This window comes from Caloenas nicobarica, chromosome 1 (genome assembly GCF_036013445.1).
Source record: "Caloenas nicobarica isolate bCalNic1 chromosome 1, bCalNic1.hap1, whole genome shotgun sequence".
Lineage (NCBI taxonomy): Eukaryota > Metazoa > Chordata > Aves > Columbiformes > Columbidae > Caloenas > Caloenas nicobarica.
Genome location: NC_088245.1, coordinates 147,430,407 through 147,452,630, shown reverse-complemented (window position 1 = coordinate 147,452,630; position 22,224 = coordinate 147,430,407). Strand labels below are relative to the sequence as shown.

At 45.0% G+C, this 22,224-nt stretch overlaps 2 protein-coding genes across 2 annotated transcripts; one reads left to right on the top strand and one right to left on the bottom strand.

The window, feature by feature from the left end:
• Window positions 1-10,863: 10,863 nt before the first annotated feature.
• Window positions 10,864-17,650, bottom strand: PDCL3 (phosducin like 3). Its single transcript, XM_065658572.1, has 6 exons — window positions 17,562-17,650; window positions 16,035-16,164; window positions 15,248-15,338; window positions 14,454-14,597; window positions 13,380-13,588; window positions 10,864-11,302 (listed from the first exon to the last, which is right to left on the bottom strand). The coding sequence occupies exons 1-6, from the start codon at window positions 17,565-17,567 to the stop codon at window positions 11,160-11,162; spliced, it is 723 nt and encodes a 240-aa protein (XP_065514644.1). The 5' UTR covers window positions 17,568-17,650; the 3' UTR covers window positions 10,864-11,159.
• Window positions 17,651-20,890: 3,240 nt separating this feature from the next.
• On the top strand, window positions 20,891-21,443 carry LOC135993246 (histone H2A, sperm-like). Its single transcript, XM_065642989.1, has 2 exons — window positions 20,891-20,919; window positions 21,023-21,443. Exon 2 carries the CDS (start codon window positions 21,024-21,026, stop codon window positions 21,441-21,443), a length of 420 nt encoding a protein of 139 aa, XP_065499061.1. The 5' UTR covers window positions 20,891-20,919; window position 21,023.
• The last annotated feature ends 781 nt before the right edge of the window (window positions 21,444-22,224 follow it).

Genomic DNA, 22,224 nt, shown 5'->3' with positions numbered 1-22,224 from the left:
GCACTGCGTGTACCTGAACCCAGAAATTTCCTGGCCCACTGTGCACACCCATGCCATGCACATGCCCTTGGAGAGCCCTTCCACTCCCACAAATTGTGGATTGTGCCCACTGGAGATTAGAAAACTAAGCTGAGAAAACTAAACTGCAGAATCCCACCTGGGCAGGGCTCTGAAGGAGAGGGCGAACTGCCCAGTGGCCAGTCCATCTCATACTCCTTGGTAAAATATTTTTTTGTTCTGCTCTGAGTGACTGTCCATGTTCCAAGCAATAAGCAGTCCACCAAGACACAGGATCCTGAAATCTCACAGAACAGCACTACAGCTTTGCAAAGCAGAGCATTAGAACCTAAGACTTAAGCAACCACGCATCCTCCTTGAATGTAGGCGGAGACGTCCACCCTGCCCTTCTCATTATTACCGAATGCTCCAGTAGTTCCAGGCATGTCCTCTTTGCCCATTTCTCAGTGCGTCCATCCAGAGTCCAGCTCTGATTTGTAAACTATCCAGACTGATATTGTTTTCCTCATGATCATACCTGATGGTGAGGTTGAGGGGGGTTTGGCCATAAAAAGTGAGGGTCAACCTGAACAGTTTATTCCTCTGCAAACAAAGTATCAAAGCAATACCATCATACACAAATGTGTCTTCTGGAAGAACAGAGGAAGGTGAACCCACAAAGATGAGCTGGGTCACTGCCCGTAGCAGGGACTTGAGACAAGAGCCTTATAAGAAGTATTGCACTAGGGCTAAAATCTCTCCTAGTCCACTCAGTGAGTGATGGACACTGAAAAGCTCATCAGCTGATTATGCACCACTGTCCATTCAGATGGGGGATGCCTGACTCTCAGTTACTGACCAACACACAGGACTATGCCTAGATGTGCCGTCACCAAGTCTAGAAACTAGTTTTTGCTAGTGGAGATGGCAAGTTCTGTTGCTGTCCCAAAGAGCCCTCTCAGGTGCCCCTGCACAGCTGGACAAGGGAGCAGAGCTGCAGCGGGGAGAGGCAGCGGTGGCAGCCGTGTGGTGACATCCTGGTGTGTGGCTCAGCTATGAGGAGGCTGGCTGGGTGCTCCTGCTCTGCAGCAGCCGCTGCCGAAGGGTTGGACGTCTGCAGGGACTGAGAAGAGGCTCTCAGGCCTTTTCCCAGGCCGGCTGGCTGCTGGTGTGGCTGCCACCCATCCAGACTGGTACCTGCGATGTCAAGCCAGAGACTTTCCTGCAGCTGATCAGAAAGTCGAAGATCTGTGAAGGGATTCTCACATATTTGCATAATCAATTTGGATGAATACTTTATCAATATTCTTATTTCAAACCAATACAGTATCCAGTACAAACTTCTTGGTTTGTAAGATTTTAGGTCTTTTTTAACACCACTGACAGATATCAGCCCTCAGCTTCTTCACTCCTTATTCCTGGTCCAGGGTGTTCTCTACACTCTAAGTCACAGGAGTCCTAATGCTTAGCCCACATAGCTCATCCAGTAAAACCCGTCTATTTATGCAGGTGTTTCTCCAAAAGAGTAGACCACCCTAGAGAAAGGCACGGAAATGACCTTACCTCAGACACGGATGACAATGAGGAACTGGCACACTTCAGTCCTGTGAAGACTTTCACATATCTCACACACTCAGATGAGACTGTTCTGCCACAGACAGGCCGAGTCTTTGCTGGATTTGGACCCAAGCTCTTTCTGGAGATTGATTCAGATGTGATCTTTTTGCGGACACGATGCCTGGAACCGTGGTGATGGGTGAATCAGAAGCGTGTATGGCCAGCTAAGCGTGACCAACATGGTGACAGGTGTGTTCTTCCTGCAAAACAGTCTTGCAAACTTAGTGCTATAGACACCGTGTTCATGTGCAGTCATAGTCAGGTCAGAACACAGGAAAAACAAGCTGCTGTCTGGTGTGTTAGCTAAAGCTGTTAGAAACCTGTGGGACAGATTTGCACATGGCTGCTGTGAGATGTATTTGAATATACAGCTGGCGTGCACATCTCACTGTATGAATTCACAGAGACTTCAGTTCCGCACACAGCAGAACTGAGCATCTCAAGTGCTGCCATTGACATTTCACTGAAACCAGCATTATGGCTAAAAGTACACAGGCAGGCTGTAGCAAGGAAGGAATGGAAGGTCCTTTTAGTGGAGAACATTGCCATCTTGTGCACAATTGCATTTACTTTGTGCCTGGCGTGCTTGTGAGAGGTGATACTGCAGAAGTTTCTCATACTTTCTGCCTCTCCTGAAAACTCCAGGATGCCTGAAGCAGCGTTCAAGTCCTTGAATGGAGAGGTCTCCTTAAAGAGCATCAGCTTGTTCCAGTCCTCAAGCAATGATAACAAGATCTGAACAGCTTTCTGGGCTAGCAAATTTTTCCTTTTTATCTTGCAAAATGCTTCATTAAGTATATTTAATGAAAAAAAGCCAGGTGTATCACAATTAAATCAATAAAGTAGTGGAAAATCAGGACTAACAAAGTTCTACAAAAGTTTGGAAGTGGAATAGCAGCATTTACTCACAGACTGTCTGCAAGTGCCTGCAGCCATGCAGACACGTGGTAAGTACAACCAAAGCAGAGAATTCCTGCACAGGAAAATCTGGCATAGATGGACAAATAGGCAAAACAACAACTACCCTAGTGTAGCAATTTCCCTCATAGTGTTTCATAGCTCACTGCAGATATAAGTTACAAAACCCCTGAAACATCAATATATGGTCAGTAAACAAAAATATGAATTTTCCTGGTGAGGAATAAGAGGCCTAGGAAGCCATGTTGTTTATGTAAGGAAAAGCTGCCACAGCCATAGAGGGCGCAGCTGACCCCACTTCCATACCTCGTCCATAAGCTTCCTCCCTACAGCACAGAGCAACATATACCACAGCAGCCTGGGAATCCTCCCAGAGGGGTCTAGGAAAGACCTGGCCCCATGAAATCCAGACTATTTCCAGTGCTGCCTCCTCCCATACTTTTTTTAATCATCACCTGCAGGTGGGCAGCTCTGCCCCAGATAAGTTTTCGTCTTGCTGCCAGCAAAACTGGGGAGTGATCTGGTGGCTCCAAGCATCCGTCCTGTGTAGCCCCACCAGCTGCTTGCCCTCAGCCAGGATCCCGTCTGCACCGACCGCCACACCATCACCAGGGCACGACGTGCTCTGGTTTGCACGTGTTCCCTGTTTGATGGGGTAATGGGGTAAAAACCACGAGCACTGACAGGGACTTCTGTGTCACTGCATGGGTGTGCCCTGCTGCAAGGGGTCCTTTGCACCAGGGGGGTGATTGCTTGGCCTTTTGAGGTGGCCTCTATGGTGGCAATCTGAGTCTGCAGAAAACTCCCAATTTCCCCTCTGCCTGCTTTCCAAGCAAGGTTATGTCTGTATCCAGCTGAGTACCTGGATCTCCAGGGCCCTGTCTGCATTTCAGACCAAGATGCACAACCCAGGGGACAGGGCAGGGCTCGGTTTCTTGCATGACTTCCTACGGCAATCCCACATGCTCCATGCAGGCTCAGAGTGACAGTTACAACTGATGTGGATTTGATGTTAAAGGTTTTCCCCTGGTTGAAGCCCAGAGCAATGAAAACATACCAGTGTTTTAGCCGGGAAGATGTTCACGTGTTTGCTGGTTATCCTGCCACTGGGAGAGGAGATGGACAGGTGTTTGTGTGTTTCGTAGAGATGCCATCAATCTCTCGGTCACCATTTTCTCACCAGGAGAACCCTGAGGTTGTAAGGCCTGAAGTATCAGCCACTAATCAGCAAAAGGACAAAGAGATGTTTTCTCTCTCTTCTTCCTTTTTCTATACCTGCATTAAAAGTGGGACTGCTACTGATAAATCAGCAATGGCATTGTTACTGAACTGCTTTTAAAATTGCCCTGATACCTCACCTATAATATTACAGAAATGCACAGGGCAGTAGCTCAGTTTGAAAATGACAGTGTAGTGCTGTTAAATTGACAGTAACATTTGACTTCTTAATGTAGAGAAAAAGCCCCTCTTACCCACTGGGCTGGATCTGTAACATATGCCAGATGACACAAGGCCAATAGTGCTTAATGTGTCTTGTAAAACTGGATACAAGCAGCTCCTCTCACCTCAAAGGTTCATAACTTTGCTGCGCTTCTGCTAAAGACAGCTTATTAGTATGCAAATAATACAGCAGTATCTTTTCCTGCCTTGAATTACGCATTATTTTTTTTACCAATTGATTTTATTTATTGCAAACCTGCCTGATTACTGCTCTCATTAGTAGTGGCACTTACTTGCAGCCTACCCTGTAACATTTCTCTATGGATCAGAGCATCCACATTTATCTGACTTTTTTCTTCCTATACGCTGAAGTCAGGGATGAAACTTTCATGGGTCTGCACCAAAATTCTCATCTTGGTCTGTGATTTAATGCTCTCATCCACTCCGCTATCCTAAGTGCACAGTCTCCAGCTATACACACGAAGCCCATCCTTTTAGAAAAACAGTGCTTCTCCTAGTGTATCCCAACACCAAATATCCCTGGACCTTCATCATAATGTGAGCTCTCAAATTTTTATTATTTTCTTCACGTCTACCCTTCTTCTCTAGCAATGGACAGAGTTCTCGTTTAAGACTCTCACCGGAGCCCCTTTTTACATGCCTGTGCCTGTTGCCCTTCGTATTTTCCACTGTCTTGAGGGTTCTCCCCCTCTCTTCTCGGGGGAGGAAGGAAGACAAGAAGAAACTTATTCAAACATTCCAGGATCAGCCCTTTGATCTGGACTTGGTTCACTTTGCAGGATCCAGTTCACATCCCATTCCCCAGCACCATTAAATTCGTTAGCTAGATGTAATCAGAGGGACTGCACCTCAGCTGAAGAAGTCCGGGGATGTTACCAGATGGGAAACCCATCCTCACATTTTGCATATTCTCCTGGTTTTGCTTCATCCCACCAAACATTTTGCACCTTTTTACTAACAGCACTTTCTTGCTAAATAAAATAGTTGATGCCTTAGTGCTGTGGCAGAGATCAATCTTTGCGAGCACCTGTTGCTGATTTTTTTCCTGCCATGGAGGTGGCCCTCACAATTGCTCCTCTAATCACCTGAGGCCGGGAACAACTAAACCACAGAAAGTGCTGGTCAGCTTGAAGGATCCAGGACATCCCTGCTTTCAGCTTTACATAACAGAAATCATCTGCATATGGGCAGATAATTAACAAAGTTTCCCAACACCCCCAGACAATCTGTACTGTGTCACAGAAGGATAAGCTGCAATCAGGCAAGAAGAAAAGTTCAGTAGCTGGCTCTGCTGCCCTACTTGTAAATGAAAATATTCCCATGGATATTTAGGGGAGTGGGATGAGGATGACACATGCCATAGCAGGAGTCAGTGTCACTTTGTGGGTAGGCAACAGCTGTCTGGAAAATCAAGACTCGCTCTCACTAGTAAATGCTGTAACTTTTGCCACTGCAAGAAGCATATTTGAGTTTAAGCTGTTCAATATACTGGAAGAAATATGACTTCTTATAGTAGATGTATGGAACCAGAGGCTTACACATATGCACAATTACATTCATCTCATTAATTGTTACATTCATCTCATTAATTGTCCATTAACATCTGTTACATGGACTGTTCTGCCTTAGATCATATAATTCCTTGCTTATTTAACATCTGAAGTGGTTAACAGAAACAACCTCAGAATTACTTGATATTTTTCCTTCCATTTTTTATCAGACCTCAATTCCTTCAGTCAGCTTTGTAAATTAAAATTAATTTGGTGAAGTCCTGAAAAATTCAGCAGTGTCAAGAGATGAAAGTTTTAACACATTACATGAAAACAAGTCAGATCATCGACCTCCCACACAAGCCTGCAGAGTCTCTTGCTGCTTGGATTTTATTTTTTAATGGTTCCACGGCAGGGAACGAAGCCTTTCCCTGCATCACAAGAGCCATCTGCAAATAGATAGACCTAAGAAGTTCAATACTTTTTATAATTCTGTGAAGAGCTAAATGCATCAATAAAATACTTTATGCCTCCTGCAATCCTTTGATGACTGAATTAGCTAAATTAGATTGAAATGAGGAGTGATTTATAATGGGCTGTAATGAGAAATGAGTTCAACTGCCTTCCAAACAATTGGCATGGAATAGATTAGTTTTACCAATGTAGTGATTTAAAAGAATGGCGAAGGGAAAACATTCCCCTTTGATCTCAGTGACAGCAAAGTTTCTTTAGACATTATCCAATCCCAACAAATATGCAGCAAAAAGTTCATATAATGGTACTTCTTTTACCCCTTCATGAAACAGGAACTAAGTCAACGAGGTTTCTATTAGAAGTCTCGTTTCCCATTGCTACACAGCCCGTGAAATAGGAAACTTCCCTAGATTTCCAGAAAATAACGACAAATTATTGTGAACTTGAGCTTATAGTACAAGAAGAAAAAGTACACCTTAACTTTTACAGGAATTGCTGTAGAACAGAGCTACTTTCTTCATGAACTCTACAACGACAAATACTTGTGTTCAGATGCCATGCTAACTTATGGCTTAACATCACGTGCTTATTTGGTACCCTGATCCCACAGAGCTGGAAGCACATACCCAGCTTTCTCATAGTGAATCATCTCACCCAGGTGAAACTACTCCTGGCAGTGAGATCAACCAAATACCCACCTGAGCATGTTTGGGAAGGGAGGTGATGGGCCAGACCTGAAGAGGGGGCAGGTGAGGCTGAGCTGAGCCCTGGGAAAGGAGAACCTGACCCAAACAGGTACAGCACAGCACAGGCATCCGAAGGACACTTCTTAATTTCACCTCCTGTGACTGCAGTCCTGCAGACACTTCTGCCTACATGCAGGTCCCTGACCACGGTTGGATTTGGTACCTGGAGAACTGGCAGGTTAACTTGCCCTTCCATGGCCTTGCTCTGCTTGCACAACACCTGGCTCTCCCTCTGCAGGTGAAGTGGATGTAAAACGTTACCCTCCAGGTTTGGCAGGGTTTGGTGAGCACAGATCGTGAATGCAAGTAGGTCTGGGTAAAGGAAAATCAGAGTGGTGACTTATCCAGATCAAGGCAACCTACTGTGAACCTAATGTGGCTGCTCACATAACCCGGTTAAGCAGTAGACTTCAGACCTGTACCATAAAGAAAACCATTTTTATTACTAGTGGTTCACTTATATTTCACACAAAAAAACGCTAGGGTGACTGTCCACTGACAGCAAGTCTTTTGCCCCTCTCTATGGCCCAGGGTTACTTTGTTTCCCTCCCCACCTGCTGGCACCACTGCCGTGTGGGATGAGTCAGGGAAGCTTCCACAGCAGTAACCCAGGACGGCAACTCGTATGAGTTTCAGCACTGTTTACAGGATCGCTGCCTCCAACTTCTCCCATGACAGCTGGCAGAAAAGAACCTTCTCGCACTGGTGAGAAGTGAGCATTGATCTGACACCAGCTGTTGACAGGCTGCAAAAATATTGATAGTGCATTTAGCAGCAGTGCCCCAAATCCTGGCAAATGGGAGTTCACGCTCTCTAATTATTTTCTCCCACTATATTGCCTCATTCTGCTATGTATATTAATTGGCTGTTTTGGTTTGCTATTTAGCAGCCGGCTTCCTTTAAAGCTTAAGCTTGTTCCCCTTAACTGTGTGCTTCCATAGCTTCTGCTCTGCTGAAAGGTTAAACAGATCTCATTATCCATTTCCTGCAGAGACCTAATTTCTACAAAAGGCCTTGAGCAGGGTGATATGATTGGCAAGAAAGAGAATAAGATTACAAGAAGCTGTTTTCACACTTAGCCAAATACCAAGAAGCACAGAGACTATTTGAAATGATGCTCTGTGTGGGTCTCAGCAGCTGGGCAGAACATTCAGCCTCTTCTGGTTTGTGATTATTCTCGCATCTGCCCCTTTCAGCAGGGCATCCTCAAATGGCATCCCCCAACATGAAAACACATTAAGTAGCTCAGGATAAAAGATGGTACAAGTCAAACGGTCTCCATTTCTCCTGAATTGCTATATATATATATATATATATACATTGCTCAATACCACCTACTAAATGGCAAGACAGCCTCTGCTGTAGTCCTGACAGGAGTAAGCAGGCTAGAAGAACAGGTAATCTCCCCCTCCTCTACCTTGTCTCCTGGATAAAGCTCCTAGGTAGGCCTGGTTCACTTCTTATAGAGGAAAGATGTAGCTACTACATGGGGATGCCATAAATGTCATTAATGGGCACAGGGTATGTGGCTCACCACAGCTGAGCAGCTTGAGGCAACCAGATGCCCATACACAGCCCTGGTTCTCCTCAGGAGCTCAGTCCTCTTGGTGGTCCCAGAGCCCACAAAACCTATTAGACCCCATACAAAAGGGGAGGGGCAGCTGTGTTTCTCCTTTAAGACCCTCCTGGAGATGACAACTATGGTGGAAATAGCCCAAAGTCCTACCTCCCTCTTTTACTTATCCAAGGGTTTATTATACTACATGCCAAGGGCACCAGCAATTCAGTTCAGTTCTCACTTCTGCCTGAGGGGTTCAAACCTGCAGTGAGGTAGTGCCTCCTTCACCAGGCATCTGACCTCCTGGTGAGGGGACACAAGCCCATCTAAGATGGCTTACTTTGCAGATTAGAGAACAAGAACTACTGTGCCAGTGTGGATACGAGCAAGCAGGAAGCTTTTGAGGAAGACTTGCAGAGTTTTTGGCATAGAGGGCTTGAGCATCCCCCTTCCAGAAGGGGGTTCAAGCCACATACTCTAAGCTGGGAGCCACTGGCTAGGGCCCTTGCAAGCTGGTATGGTTTGGTCACAAGATTCACTCTGTCCCTCAGCTCTCTTTGTCTATTAGCTCTAATAGGTCTATGGTTAGTATCCTTAGGGATGTCTGTCCATCTTTGAAACACCAATTCCTGTGATGGAACAACAAGCTTTGGACCAAGCTTTGGGCAGTCTTCTCTGTCTCTGGTTATTCCTGCTCAAGGCCCTGCTGCCTGTGCAGGTTGTAAAGAATAGAGGGCTGCCCTGGAGCCCACCAAGCACTGGGACAATTTGAGGAGTCTTCATCTTCAGATGTTTCCAAGATCCCACAGGACAGAGCTCTCAGCAACCCCATCTGAATGCAGTGGTCATCTTGCTTTGAGCTCCTCTCCTGCTGTGGTCCATGAAGCATCAATAGTCTAGAAGGCAGTGAAAGGGCAGCTACAACATTATTGCTACTCTGCCTGAAGTGGAAAACAATAAGAGAGGAAATAATAGAAGTAAAAAAAGTATCCAAAGTATCACTTAGTTTTTAAATTAGATTTCAAATTGAAGTTGTCAGAGCAACAATATAAGATGGATTGCAGATTCCATCTCCCCTTCCTAGAAGGCTTGATAAACCTTAAATTAAAAACAAGTGAGAAGAGTACAGCAGCTGTGCCTGCATCAGCCATCCAGATAGCTCAACTGCAGCAGATGTGGAGGGAGAGGCTGAGGATGGGACATCCACTCTATGCACATTTTGGAGGGCGCTGTTTCAGGTTAGCTTTAGCCTAGCTCATCAGACCAAAATTGTGGGGGCTGGTCCTTTAGATGGTTTCCTCCAAAACGAACCCAGTCCACGTCCTCAGAGGTTACTCCAAAGCACTTAAAGGAGGACAAGCAAAAGATAATCAAAACATACAGTACAGGCTCCTCAGGAAAAAAAAAAAAAAGTGTTGTCCTCTTCCTAGATAGTAAGAAGTTGTAGGTAAGGACAGAAAAGCATCAGGTCTGATAACAGGTAAGTGTGGTGCTATGTACAATAATAATATCCAGGATTTTTCAGCTTGTATTCTGCTGCATTTGGCTCACTTGCACAATGTTAATGTTTTAGCTCTTTTACAAAAGAACACAAAAGAGAAAAGAAAGACTTAAGTGACACTCAAAACACCGTTCAGATTTAAGAGGAAGCTCTCCATCAGGATCTTACAACTTCTCCCGAAGTTTAAGGAACAGTTATTTGTTGTTTGAACTTCACACTGGTTGACTAGGGAGACAGAAGGCAAGAAACACGCTTAAAAGTCACTATGAACTAACAAAACTATAGAATTGCTGCTTGAGTGTTGCATTCTGTACCACCCACAGAATCCATCAGCAATATAACAAAGTGTTCTTGGGACAGCCTTGTTAGCAAAAGCTCTTGGAGCTTGTTAGACCAAGTGTAGACAAATTGAAAGTGTAGGTAGACATTAAATCCAACCCAAAATAAGCAAGCAGCTCTGAATGTCAGCAGATCTATAATTAAGGTGGTATTTCAGTTCATTCTCTTTTAAGGCCTCATTTATTATTACTGTACCTAGAAGATGGAAGGCTTTAATATAAAAAGGTGTCAGGTCTCCAAACATCAATTTCCCTCCCATTTGGCAATGGCACTGCTGAAGTAATGTATCGGACTTCTGATTCTGTGGAAGAAGTCAGCAGTTTCACACTCGAGCACCACCATCTTGAATTTTCTTTCCCAATCAGGAGATAAGATGGTGCAGGAAGCTCAGCCCCTGTGAAAGGCAAAATACTGCTGCTAAATGAAAGGAGGTTCTGGAGTCAGCAGGTCCCAGGAGATGCTGGCCGTCACCAGGGCCTCTCTCAAGATGTCTGGGGTCCCAGCCCATGGCCTTGTGCTGCCCACACACCTCTACAAAGGACTGCCAGCCACCTTCAGTGGCACCTACATCAAGGGTCACCTCCCCTGGCTCTCCACACAGTCCATGCTGTCAGACATCTACACACGACGGGCTAAGAGAAGGTCCAACTAAGTGCTATAACCAATTGTTTAAGAGCAGCTATTTAGATTTGATTTACACAAGTTAAGCTTGTCAAAAACAGTGCACTTAAGGCCACTTCATATTTCAGATTTTCTTAAAGAAGTCAGCAATTTATTAAGAAAATAATAACAAGAGGCCTCTGTTTATACTGATGCCTATATTTTAAAGGTTTGAGTAAGATTTACTCAGGCTTCATAATACAAAATGTCTTTCAGGATCTTAAGTGAAGCTGTAATAACTTAAAAAAAAATTTAGTTTCTAGAAGTTTCTAGATAAATGGCCTTCTTGAAATACTACCCTTCTGGGGCTCAGCGAGATCTTGATGAGCATCTCCAGTGCTCTAGGTGGGAACACTGGCTGCAAGTGTACTGTATCAATCTTGATGCTGTCGCAGGAGTTAGTCATCCTCTGAGTCACTCTCCCCTCTGGCTGGGACACATGTCCTGACTGAGGACATGAGCTGGTCCTGGATCTGCTTCCTGGGGTTCTCCTCAAGGTCTGTCTTGATGGCACCCGACTCTGAAATCTTCCACTCCAGTTCTGTGCAGAGCAAAACAGAGCCATGAATATAGGGAAGCAAACTGGAAAAAGTTCACCCTTGCTTCCCCAGCTGACTTATCACCCTGCCATCACCACCACCAAAACCAGGGCCCTGCTCTATTCCTCCTCCTTTTCCACCCCCAGGTCCCAGCCCCTGCCCCATCTCCTGAACCCGCTCTAGCCGAGCTGGTGAAGGAATACTGCTCATATGTTACAGCTGTTTCCATCATATACTGATTTTATCACAATCAGAAGAGGGAAGGAATAGATATGCAGAGGGGCAAAAAAAAAAAAAAAAAAAATCATGACAATTCCATTTACACATCTGAATTATAGGTATTTTTCAGGGATGTATTGTGTTTGTAAGTGCAATTCACCCCTTTCCCACTACACCATGCACTGACTCTTAGTTTCTTAGCAAGACAGTAAGGGAGACTCCACCATCAGTAGTAGGCCTATTACTACATAGACCCAAATTGGATTGCATCCTAGAAGTGGTAGAAAGTCAATACAACACATTCAGTTGAAACCTTTCTCCTAGTCCTGCTGGCAACCCTACCATTAAATCTAATTTCCTTCAGACATTACAGAGTAATGAATACAACCTCGCACTTTCTTTCATCTCTAGTGGAAATCACTTGGGCTTAGGGGAGAAGGAAGAAATAAAAGAAAGTGCAGAATTTCAGCGCCCAGCTTTCTGTGATGACTGAACTAAGCTGGCTCAGACACCTTGGGACCCCCCTAAAATCAATTATTTATGTGCTAAAAATGGGAGAAAGCTATCTGCAGGTTCTGCTACTGCTGCTCACTTCAGTGCATAATTAGGAAACTGCTGTAGTTAAGATTTAGCTGTTCTCAAATCAGTGATCTTGTTTGTGAGTTTTTTCCCCTTCCGACAGTTCAAAGCAGGAGAGCGTTTTCTACAGCACACGCTCAAGATATCCTGTAAACTTCAGGGTTTTAGCAAAAAAACAACCAAAACTCTTTGCATCCTATTCCAGTATAGGCAGTGACATCATTCAGCAGGGACCTTGAAATGCTGCTGAAATGTGGTTCACTTCAGACAAAGAGGCCCCTTAAAGTCTGACCTTGAAAAACCTTGAAGGCACCTGTACCAACATGCCTACACAGAAAGCAGATGAGCATGCTTTTAATTAAAGTAAAATCCACTAGGTTACATCCAAGCTGTATTTGCTTTCTAAGCAGAGCCTCTTCCACTGCTGACCTCTGTCTTCAAGCACTGCTGTAGGACATCATCCCCAAGCACCCATCTCCAAAGCAGCAGCTTCTACTGAAGAGCCACAGTGCTCTGCGAGACCTGTACCACCACCCTCATCTCCCGAAGCACGTCACACTGACGAGGCTGCACAACCCAGCCTGCCTCCAGGCTGCTGAGACGAGCAAGGAGAAACAGGTCTAGGGAAAACAGTGACCTCCAGAAAAGGTAACAGCCTCTCCCCATGGTGCCTTGTGTCCCCTGAACTACTCAGGCAGGAGTTAAACTCCTGCCTATCTCCAGGAGGTGGCAAGAGGAAAAGGAAGCAGCCAAATTTCAGGCTGGCAGCCCCATTTGGACAAATAGACAGGATCTCTTTAAAGCTTCATGAAGAGTGGAGCCTGCATGCCTGGAAGGTGCAACGGACAAATGTGAGCCATTGGCCTGAAACTGAAATGAGAAGCCCTACAATGTAACGGGCAGCACCAGTTATCCAGTGCATAGATTACCAAGTAGCTGGGGGCAAGGTCAGTCTTTCAGGTACGAGAGCCCCAAAGAATGTGCACGGGTACTATTTACCCTTTAATACATTCAGGAAAATTTATTTCACCCATCACGGGGTGTGAATACTTGCATGCACGTTAAGATAAATATTTATATGTTGTCCTACTCAGCCACTCACTGCTTTTACAGGATAGCCTTAATTACATGATGTTGAGCCACAAGGGTGCATTAAAATAAAAAAAAAAAAATTCCAGTATAATTTTTAGTATCTCCCTTCTCCTCCTAAGCCTCACTTCTCTCATTGCCAGCAAAGCAGCTTTGCTTTTCCTTTGGAAGACCAGAGATGCAGACACTCACCGTCCCTTGTCAGGTTCATGCCACCAAACACCAAAGGCCCAATGAACTGAGCTTTGATGTCTCCCTCCAGGTAGACAAATATCGTAGGCAGGTTCTTATCAGGGTAGTTGGGAATGCAGGTGGTAGAGATAGCTTTGATGAATTTCACATCTCTGAACTTTCTTGCAAGCCCACTCATATGTTGGTTTATTAAGGCACAGAGTGGAATTCTGCAGAGAACAGCAACAGGCACACACAAAGAAAAAATAAAAGACAAATTAGACAGTAATGTGCTCCAGAAGGAAGTTTGGAAGTATCAGCTCAATGAGAAGCATTTATGGAAAGACAAATGTACCAGAAGTGACTTCTGAATACTATTGTTGTCCAATATTCCAGCAAAGGAAACCAGCATCACTGGACATTTTGATGTGTGGTGGGGGTTTTTTTGTTGTTTTTAAAAATTAGCAATACAGCCTTCCCCTTTATCATATAGAGAAATTGGTTTAAGAAGATAGGATATTTAGAAATTGCATGAGCAAGGGCAAAATAGAAAGCAGGTCCTGAAAGAAAGTATGCAAATGATGATGAACACTTGTGAGGCAATTCAAGACAATGATGAAAATCAAGTATTTCTATCCCTGTCTAGAAAGAAAAAAACCTAGCAACTTATCAGACCTATTTGACAAGTTTTTCCACCATGCTGACAGGACTGGAAACCCTGTTCACTCCATTTTTATGCCGCTAGAAACCAGGCTAAAGACATACAGTGATCCTTCTAATGCACAGCCCCTTGCACTTTATTCAGAAGAATTTCCAAAGTTTGGATATTTCAGTGGCAGCAGCTCCCTCTATGGTAGCTGTACGGTACAAGTCATGCTGTGCTGTACAGATGTGTAAGAAAAGCCATTTCACAGTAACATCATTTTAGAGCTAAATTCAGCAGTATTGAGTCAACAGTAATGAAATTACTAAATCAATTTTTTATTTCTTAAAACTCCAGAATCAGCTTCTTATTTTCCACAATAACTACACATTTCTCTAGACTATTTCAGCTATTGACAGTGAAAGGATTAAAGGTTAAAAACAAATTCTTACCCTTGTTTGTAGAGGTGCAGGACTACCCATATACCTTTTCCAGCTTTCGTAACCTCCTGAACATAATCTTTTCCCGAAATTTCCATAACTTCCCCAAATTTATTCTTCATTTGAGCTGCTTTCATTTCTGCTAACCTTTGCTGCCTGAACAGCGAAAAATGAGAGAGATCTTGAGAATGGATGCATTTTTGACAGAAGACGTAAAAGGAGCTGATTGAAACATAGACTTCAGAGGTACATTACAAACTCCTTCAAACCTCAGAGCAACAAAAGCAAGTCAACATAGTCAATGGACGCTCTCCTGCATCAGAAGTTAAAGGCATCGACTTGCAAGAAGTACAACTATATTTCAATGTGGGTTTTTCCCCCGCTCCCCCATTTCCACCCTCTGCAGACACTACACTACCAAACTAAATGGAAAAACCCACAAGAGGTGGAAAAATTAAAGAGATAATGGAAAACCAACACTGTAATTATGTAAATCTGCAGCACCTTAATCTCATTCATGCAAAAACTGAGAAATCTTGGAGGTGATTTTCAAAGTACTCAGAATCCCCAGCCATGCACTCAGCGGGTGCACATTATCTCTGCAAAACTAGTCTGTAGATAAAGGACATTGAATTTAAATCCAGTTATCCTATTAAAGACACTTAAAAGCTCTACCAGAAACACAACCCACTTTTTCTATCATCAGATCTAACAACATCTTTCCTCTCTTCAACAATATCTAACAGCATATAAAAGAAAAAAACCTCCAATTTTCATTAAAGCCAAATTCTGCATGCTGCTCTGACCTGTACATTTCAATAGCTTTCTCGTCTTCCTCATTAAATTCATCTTCATTCTCTTCTAGCTCTTCCAGAGTCATGTCCTCATAAGTTTTCACTAGAATGGAAGAAACATCAATACAGCAAAACACCTCTTTCCAAGATTAAAACTCATCAGCTTTTATCAGCCCAACAGAATTTATTTACTTTAAGGACAGATTAATTATGGAAAAAGATAGCTTTTTTGAGGTATTATTGTTACTGGATTTTTAGAAATTCTGTACTTTAGACTTATAAATGGAAAGACAATGATGTGAGGGACTCTGAGCTGAAGGCTACTTAAGACTAGCACATGAGTACCTGCACTAGCTCTCAAGTTTGGTGGCTGCAGCAGTGACGCACCTAACAATCACACAACACAGCAGGGATGCTGAATGACAGAGGAAGGAGGCAGCATACAACAGGTAACATCATGAGATATTTTTACTTGCACATTCACACGGCAGACTCCTTTTTCACTGTTCTTATTTCAATTTTCAAACATTTACTTCTGTAAAAATAGGGAGCTGACATCAAGAACAAAGCTCTCCTCTGCTGGAAGAATCCACAAGTTCAGGAACATATTCGTTTGATACTGTTAACAGATGACCACCCTATATGAGAAGCAGCTTTGGTATCCCTTGTACACTTGGGAAAGGGCACATTGCTTTATAGGCATATAAACATTACTGCTGGCCATTTCTTTGTATGAGCTTCCCCTGGGAGCCATTCCAAGACTTGTCCTGCTGCTGGCTGAGTCAGCCTGGTCACTCACCAAGAGACTTCTGAAGGATGACGAGCTGCTCCTCTTCCTTTGCACGCTCCTGTTCCTCCAGGTTTTCCTTTGGAGGAAGGATACCTTTCTTGCGCAGGACGTCATTCCACTCTGTGTCTTCATTTGGGTCCTAGAACAGAACAAGAAATGGATGACGTGCACTAAAGAACAACTTCGTCACCTCCAGAAGTTAACACAGGCAAGTTTTTCAAGAGACACAGCACAGTGCTGAAGTGGTAACTGTCTGGATGGCACCAGAAAGTCAGTGTGCATCCTCCTGATGCTGAGGCTTCTTTGTGGCCCCAGACCGGTACCCTGAAGAGTGACTTTATTTTATTCCATCCCATTTACAGCATGCGCAGGTCTTAGTAGGGTACAAAGGTTTGAAGCATTGTAATCATCGTTGCAGCTCTCACAAGTTGAAAGGAAAGGGGAGGAAAACAGGTGGGTGACAGGGAAGCACGCCGGCCACAGCGCTCACGTACTGAGCCTCAGCAGAACAACAGACCACGAAATCAGCGGTCATTCTGGTGAAATGACACAGAGGCACCGGCCACATGGACTTAACTCTGGATATACGGGAAGTCTCCTTGGTGGATTCAAGTCGGCATGACTATACAAGTGCTTAGAGAGAAGCAAGCACAGCCTCTGCCAGACATGGCCATTGCAAGGGAGTCAGATCTAGATCTACACCTAGGCTGCACCTGAAAGTTTAAGAACAGACAAACCAACCCACTACACTTTGAAATGGTTGCAATAACCCTGAAAAACAAGGCCAACAGCCACCCATGGACTGCTGAGAAGCTCAGCCTAAGTTCTTTTAAGTTCGACAGTGATGTTCGTGGGGTTTTTTAAATACCTGAAAATTCAGTGGTAAACACTCATGGGCTGCTTTTATTTCCTTATTATCTTGACCTAAGTTCACTTTGAAAACTGAATGCAATGCTTTGCTGCAGCTTGTGTCAATGCACCTTACGCTACATCTGTTCAAGACCACATCTCTTCTCTAGACCAAAATACAGTGCCTCTGGACTACCCCCCCAAAAAAACCCACACACAGACACAGGCAAAACCCAACCAACTGAAGGGAATAAATAAAATAAAAATTTTTTTAAAAAAAACCAAACACCAAAACAAACAAAAATACCACACACACACACAAAAAATTCACAGCATCTACTGGTGAAGCGCTTAAAACAACCTTCTGCTTACTACAGCAGCAAAATAAATGTCGTACTTGGAAGAGAGTAACAAAGAAACGAACAAACAAACAAAAAACCACCACAAAACCAGGCCACGGAGCTTCACAACAAGACAGCCACACGACAGACACCTTCGCGCCGGGAAGGGGGAGGACACCGGGCTGCCCCAGGGCGCTCCGCCGGGGAGCGCGGCCCGCGGCTGCCGCGGGGCCCGGGGCCGCCAGCCCGGAGACCTGTGCCAAACACGCCGCCCAGCCACAGCGCGCTCCCCCACGCAGCACCGGCCGCACACGGGCCGGGCGAGCCGCGGCCCCCGGCTGCTCACCTGCATCCTGCCGGCGGCGCCGGGGCCCGGTCAGCGGCGGCGGCGGGGCTGTGCTGAGCCGGGCTGGGCTGGGCCAGGCGGGGCCGGTCCCGGCGTGCGCGGCGCGGCCGGAGGAGGCGGCGCTCCCCAGCGGGGCGGGCACGGCGGCGCTGCCGCTTCCCGTACCGCCTAATAAGGCCCGTCCCGGCGGCGCGGTGGGGGCTTGGGGGAGGTGCCACCATGGGAAGCGCGCAGCTCTGGAGCCCGTAGTACAGAGGGGCGTGGAGCTGTTGGAGAGGGGCCAGAGGAGGCCACAGAAATGATCAGAGGGCTGGGACAGCTCTGCTGTGAGGACAGGCTGAGAGATTGGGGTTGTTCAGCCTGGAGAAGAGAAGGCTCCAGGGAGACCTTTTTGTGGCCTTTCAGTGCTTAAAAGGGGCCTGTAAGAATGGTGCAGACAGGCTCTTTAGCAGGTCCTGGTGCAATAGGACAAGGGGTAATGGTTTTAAACTGAAAGAGGGGAGATTCAGGCCAGACATGAGGAAGAAATTTTTTACACTGAGGGTGGTGAAACACTGGCCCAGGTTGCCCAGAGAGGTGGTCAATGCCCCGTCCCTGGAGACATTCCAGGCCAGGCTGGATGGGGCTCTGAGCAACCTGATCTATTTGAAGATGTCCCTGCTCATTGCAGGGGGTTGGACTAGATGGCCTTTGGAGGTCCCTTCCAGCCCAAACTATTCTGTGATTCTTTGCAATCAGTGGGGCTGGAGTGCTCTGGCTAAATGAGTTCATGGGTTTCAACTCTTGCCACGGGGCTCTTTCTTCCCTCTTCCCTTGTCAGCATTTCCCAGAGTTGCTACAGTGCCAGTTTTTAAAAGGTCTGGGTGCCCCCACTGGGCCTGACCCCTGCACCCAGTGGGGACCCTGCTTTGTTTCCCAGGCAGAGAGCCCCGACATGAACACTATGAAGAGCAGCATGACGTAGAAACACTCAGTCCCTGCCTGTCAGGCCTCCCCCTGCCAGGGTCCTCGCTGCTCCCTGTCCCCTGTCTGCAAGCGGAGAGGTGTGGGTGCTTCAGGGGGCAACCTGGGGCTAGCTGGCACCAGTCCCACCTGCAAGCAGCTGTGCTGGGTGCCCATTTACCCCCGGGGCCTGTAAGCAGCTGCCCCTGCGTGTCACCCCACGAGTGCTTCTGGAGGGGTTTTGTACAAAGGTTTTTCACCTAAGCCATGAATCTGCATGAATCCAACAGGGCTCTGTGTGAGCCTCAGCCCTCCCAAAACCCACCTCAGCAGGGCTTTAACCCCAAGCACCATTTTGTCGCGGTTGAGACGGACAAACGACATAGACCAGGTTCTTCCAGGATGAAAGTAGTAGATGCCATTTATTGCTACAAGTGCCTTTTTTTACAGTTTTACCAACTCATGTGTTTCTTCACTATTGGTTACAAGTTACAGCAGTAACATCTCATTGGCTAATTTTGCTATCATCAATGTTACTCTTCCACTCCCTTCTCTCTCATGGGTACATCCCTTCTCTCTCATGGGTACACCTTAATATCCCTGGATACTCCTTTACTCCCATCGTTCTCATGGGTAGGCCTTAATATCTTCAAGGCTGATCTCTGTTCCCATGCCCTCCAGCAGTGAATCCACAGACCCACCATAGTCGCCCACACCATTTGCCTGGAGAGATGTCCACACGTTCTTTTTATACCCCTCAAACGAGCATTAGCTCAGAAAGGGTGCAGGATGGAAGGTATGGAGGGCAGAGGAATTCCTGCCTGTTTTCCAGGTGTTGCAGCCTCACAGCTGGCACAACATAAGGAACTTCTCCTCATGCCCACGCTCTATATCCCTCACCATTGGAGTCAGCCAGGTTTGCAGTGCAGCTCTGCTCTTGCCTTGCCCCTTTTGTCATTGTTTCAGCAGCACAGCGAGGGATACAACATCATGTCCTCTAAAAGCAGCCCACTAAACGCACCCTGGAAAAGAGTTACACAGTGGGGAGCAAAACAAGGCATTAGATATCAGACTAAAAAACCTGCGGAGCTACTTCCTAACACCTCCCAGCATTATTTTCTCACCTGAGAGAATTTGCTTCTGGTCATCTATAATGTATTTCTTCCTTTTCCCCCAAATTAGGGCTTAGAAGGAAGATGAAGCACAGGTGAGGATGACTCATTAATTGCTCAGGTGACTCACTGATGAGGAGAAAAAGTTGCTATTAAAGGTTCAGCCTCAGAGGTAAAGGGAACCATGTTCTGTAGCTTGTTTTTCTTGGAGTGTGGGCTATAGGAAAGAAATTCTGAAGGTAATGGGATATATTTTTCATTTATAATACACAGTGAAAGATTTGGGGTGATTGTGGGCTTTGTGGGGTTTTTTTGTAAGTTAGCTGTATTTGTAGCACAGTATGTCTCTTATGGGAATAACTGGAATATGAAAATTATTGTCTGATAGTAGGGATAAAGAGTTATGGTTTGGTTTGCTTGGAGTTTATCACGGACTGAGATCTTATTTGTTCTTCTACATTTTATTCTGCTTTTTCTTAAATGTTTATATCTCTCTCTAAAAACAAAACCAACCAAACAAAAGCCCTCACGTGTTAATCTGGTGATGGATGTTCTTGTGTATTGGAAACATCTGTGCTGGAAGCTAACTGTCTAATTTACTCATAGATTAGAGATGTTATTTAAATGAGTATTTTTGTTACTCCAACTGTAAGAGTGCTCTAACTGGACTGAATTTCCTAAATCTTGAGTAAATAGACAGTAACTTCTATTCTTTAGTCTGCATTGTGCTGTCCAAGTCAATTCTTCCTTTTTCTGGTGCAGAACACATCCAGTTCTTTCGTAGCAGGCAGAGATTATCCCTTGGGGAATTAGTTTAGAACTTTGTGTGAAAACCTCTTGGAGTTTGATTTGGTTTTTGTTTTTTGTATAAGATGCTGTGGGCTGCAGGAATTTTTCAGTTGTTAGATTTAAAATGAAAGGAAGATCTAACTTGATAATGGTAGAAGTTAGAATACAGATTTCTCTTGGAAGAAGAGGCAGGCTTGGCCTCAAGTGAGCTTTGAGGTAACAGTTATGGAGTTTAAGCAAAATATTATTGAAGACACAGTGGGTCGTCTATCTCAAATACATTCCAGGTAGCAGGGAAAATCCTCTTATTTTGGGCTCTTCATATCTATTTCAATGAGCCTTTCTTGACAGGTGATCAGATCATGGTGGTTTTACAAGGCCTCTCTTATGAAAGGTAGGCTGTAATAGGTTAGTAGTTAAAATTTGAGTTCTGCTCTTAATGAACTGTGGTCTGTAGCTCTCTGTTACCTCAAGAGAAGAACAAGCTTTCTCCTTTATGTGGAGGAGCCAAAAGTGTAATTCACCTTTCTGTTGTCTCCTCTTGCCATCAGCTATCTGTACCCCAAGCACTTGGTTAACTTGAAGATCTCCGACCCTTTGTGTATCCTCACTTGTCAGAATGTCTGGACGTGGCAAGAAACATGCAGCAGCTGGCAAACCCGGAGCTGCACCAAAGCAAAACAAATCGGCCAGGGCTGGTCTGCAGTTCCCTGTGGGCCGTATCTACGGGCTCCTCAAAAGGGGCAACTACTCTGAGAGGATCAGTCCTGGTGCTGCCATCTACCTGACTGCAGTGCTGGAGTATCTGACCGCAGAGATCATAGAGCTGGCGGGGAATGCTGCATGGGAAAACAAGAAAAAAAGGATCACACCCAGGCACATCCAGCTGGCCGTGAGAAATGATGATGAGCTGAACAAGATCTTCTGCTGTGTGACCATTGCTGAAGGAGGGGTGTTGCCGAATATCCTTTCCCAGCTCCTTCCCAAGAAAACTGCCAGAGATTCTGTTTCTTCTCAGGAACTAGGGGATCAGAAGTGAAATTTGCTTTTCCTGGTCTGTGCACTTATAGATGATGGGACTCAGTAGCACTTATTTATGTGTTTACTTCTTTGTCATGTATTTTTCATGCTAGTTTTAATGCATTTTTGAAGCTTGTAATAAAGTTCCTAGAAAGCAATGCTGCTTTTTTCTTTCTTTTCTCAGCTCCCCTTCCAGGGATGGAATAACACAGAAAATGCCAAAAAGCATCTAGCGTACCACCCAAATAGCTTTTTAAAAAAGTCAAGTTCATGTTTACTTTTGAAAATGTGTTACAGGTAGGTGTTGTGGAGCAGCTAGAGGAGTCAAGATGCATGCTGCCATTCATGTGAACTCTTCCTCCACCACAGATTCATAGTGCAATTTGTTCAGTGTCTTGGAGGTTGTTTAACTCTGCTTTCAAAGTTAGTAACTCTGTGCTCAAAAGTCTTTTCACTTATGAAGCTGAAAGCGGTACTGAACAACTACCTCTCTGTAGACTGCTCCAACATGACACTAAACCTCTATCCTCTCCATCTTGTTGTAACAACCACAGGTAGTTTATTTTAAATCTGGTGCAATATTTTTGCTGTTGGTAGAGGTCACTGTCTTGCTTCTGTCTATAAGTGCAGGAAAACCAGAAGTTTCTATATCCAAACAAACCCCCAGGCTTTTCCTGACTTGGTTATTGAAAGTCTTCCTTCAGGAAAGTGCCCAGGGTTTCTCTGTTCATAGTGGGTGCTGAGGCATGTTGTTGAACTGGAAACTGGGGTCTGCTGCAGCTGCATTAGGATCAGTCTAC

Excerpts from the sequence above, each read along its gene's own strand:
- PDCL3 (XM_065658572.1), bottom strand. Across the intron at positions 14,598-15,247 it reads AAAGCTATTGAAATGTACAG|GCAGCAAAGGTTAGCAGAAA; the intron begins GTCAGAGCAGCA and ends TTCGCTGTTCAG. Across the intron at positions 11,303-13,379 it reads CATGAACCTGACAAGGGACG|AACTGGAGTGGAAGATTTCA; the intron begins GTGAGTGTCTGC and ends TGCTCTGCACAG.
- LOC135993246 (XM_065642989.1), top strand. The coding sequence starts at position 21,024 with ATGTCTGGACGTGGCAAGAAACATGCAGCAGCTGGCAAACCCGGAGCT.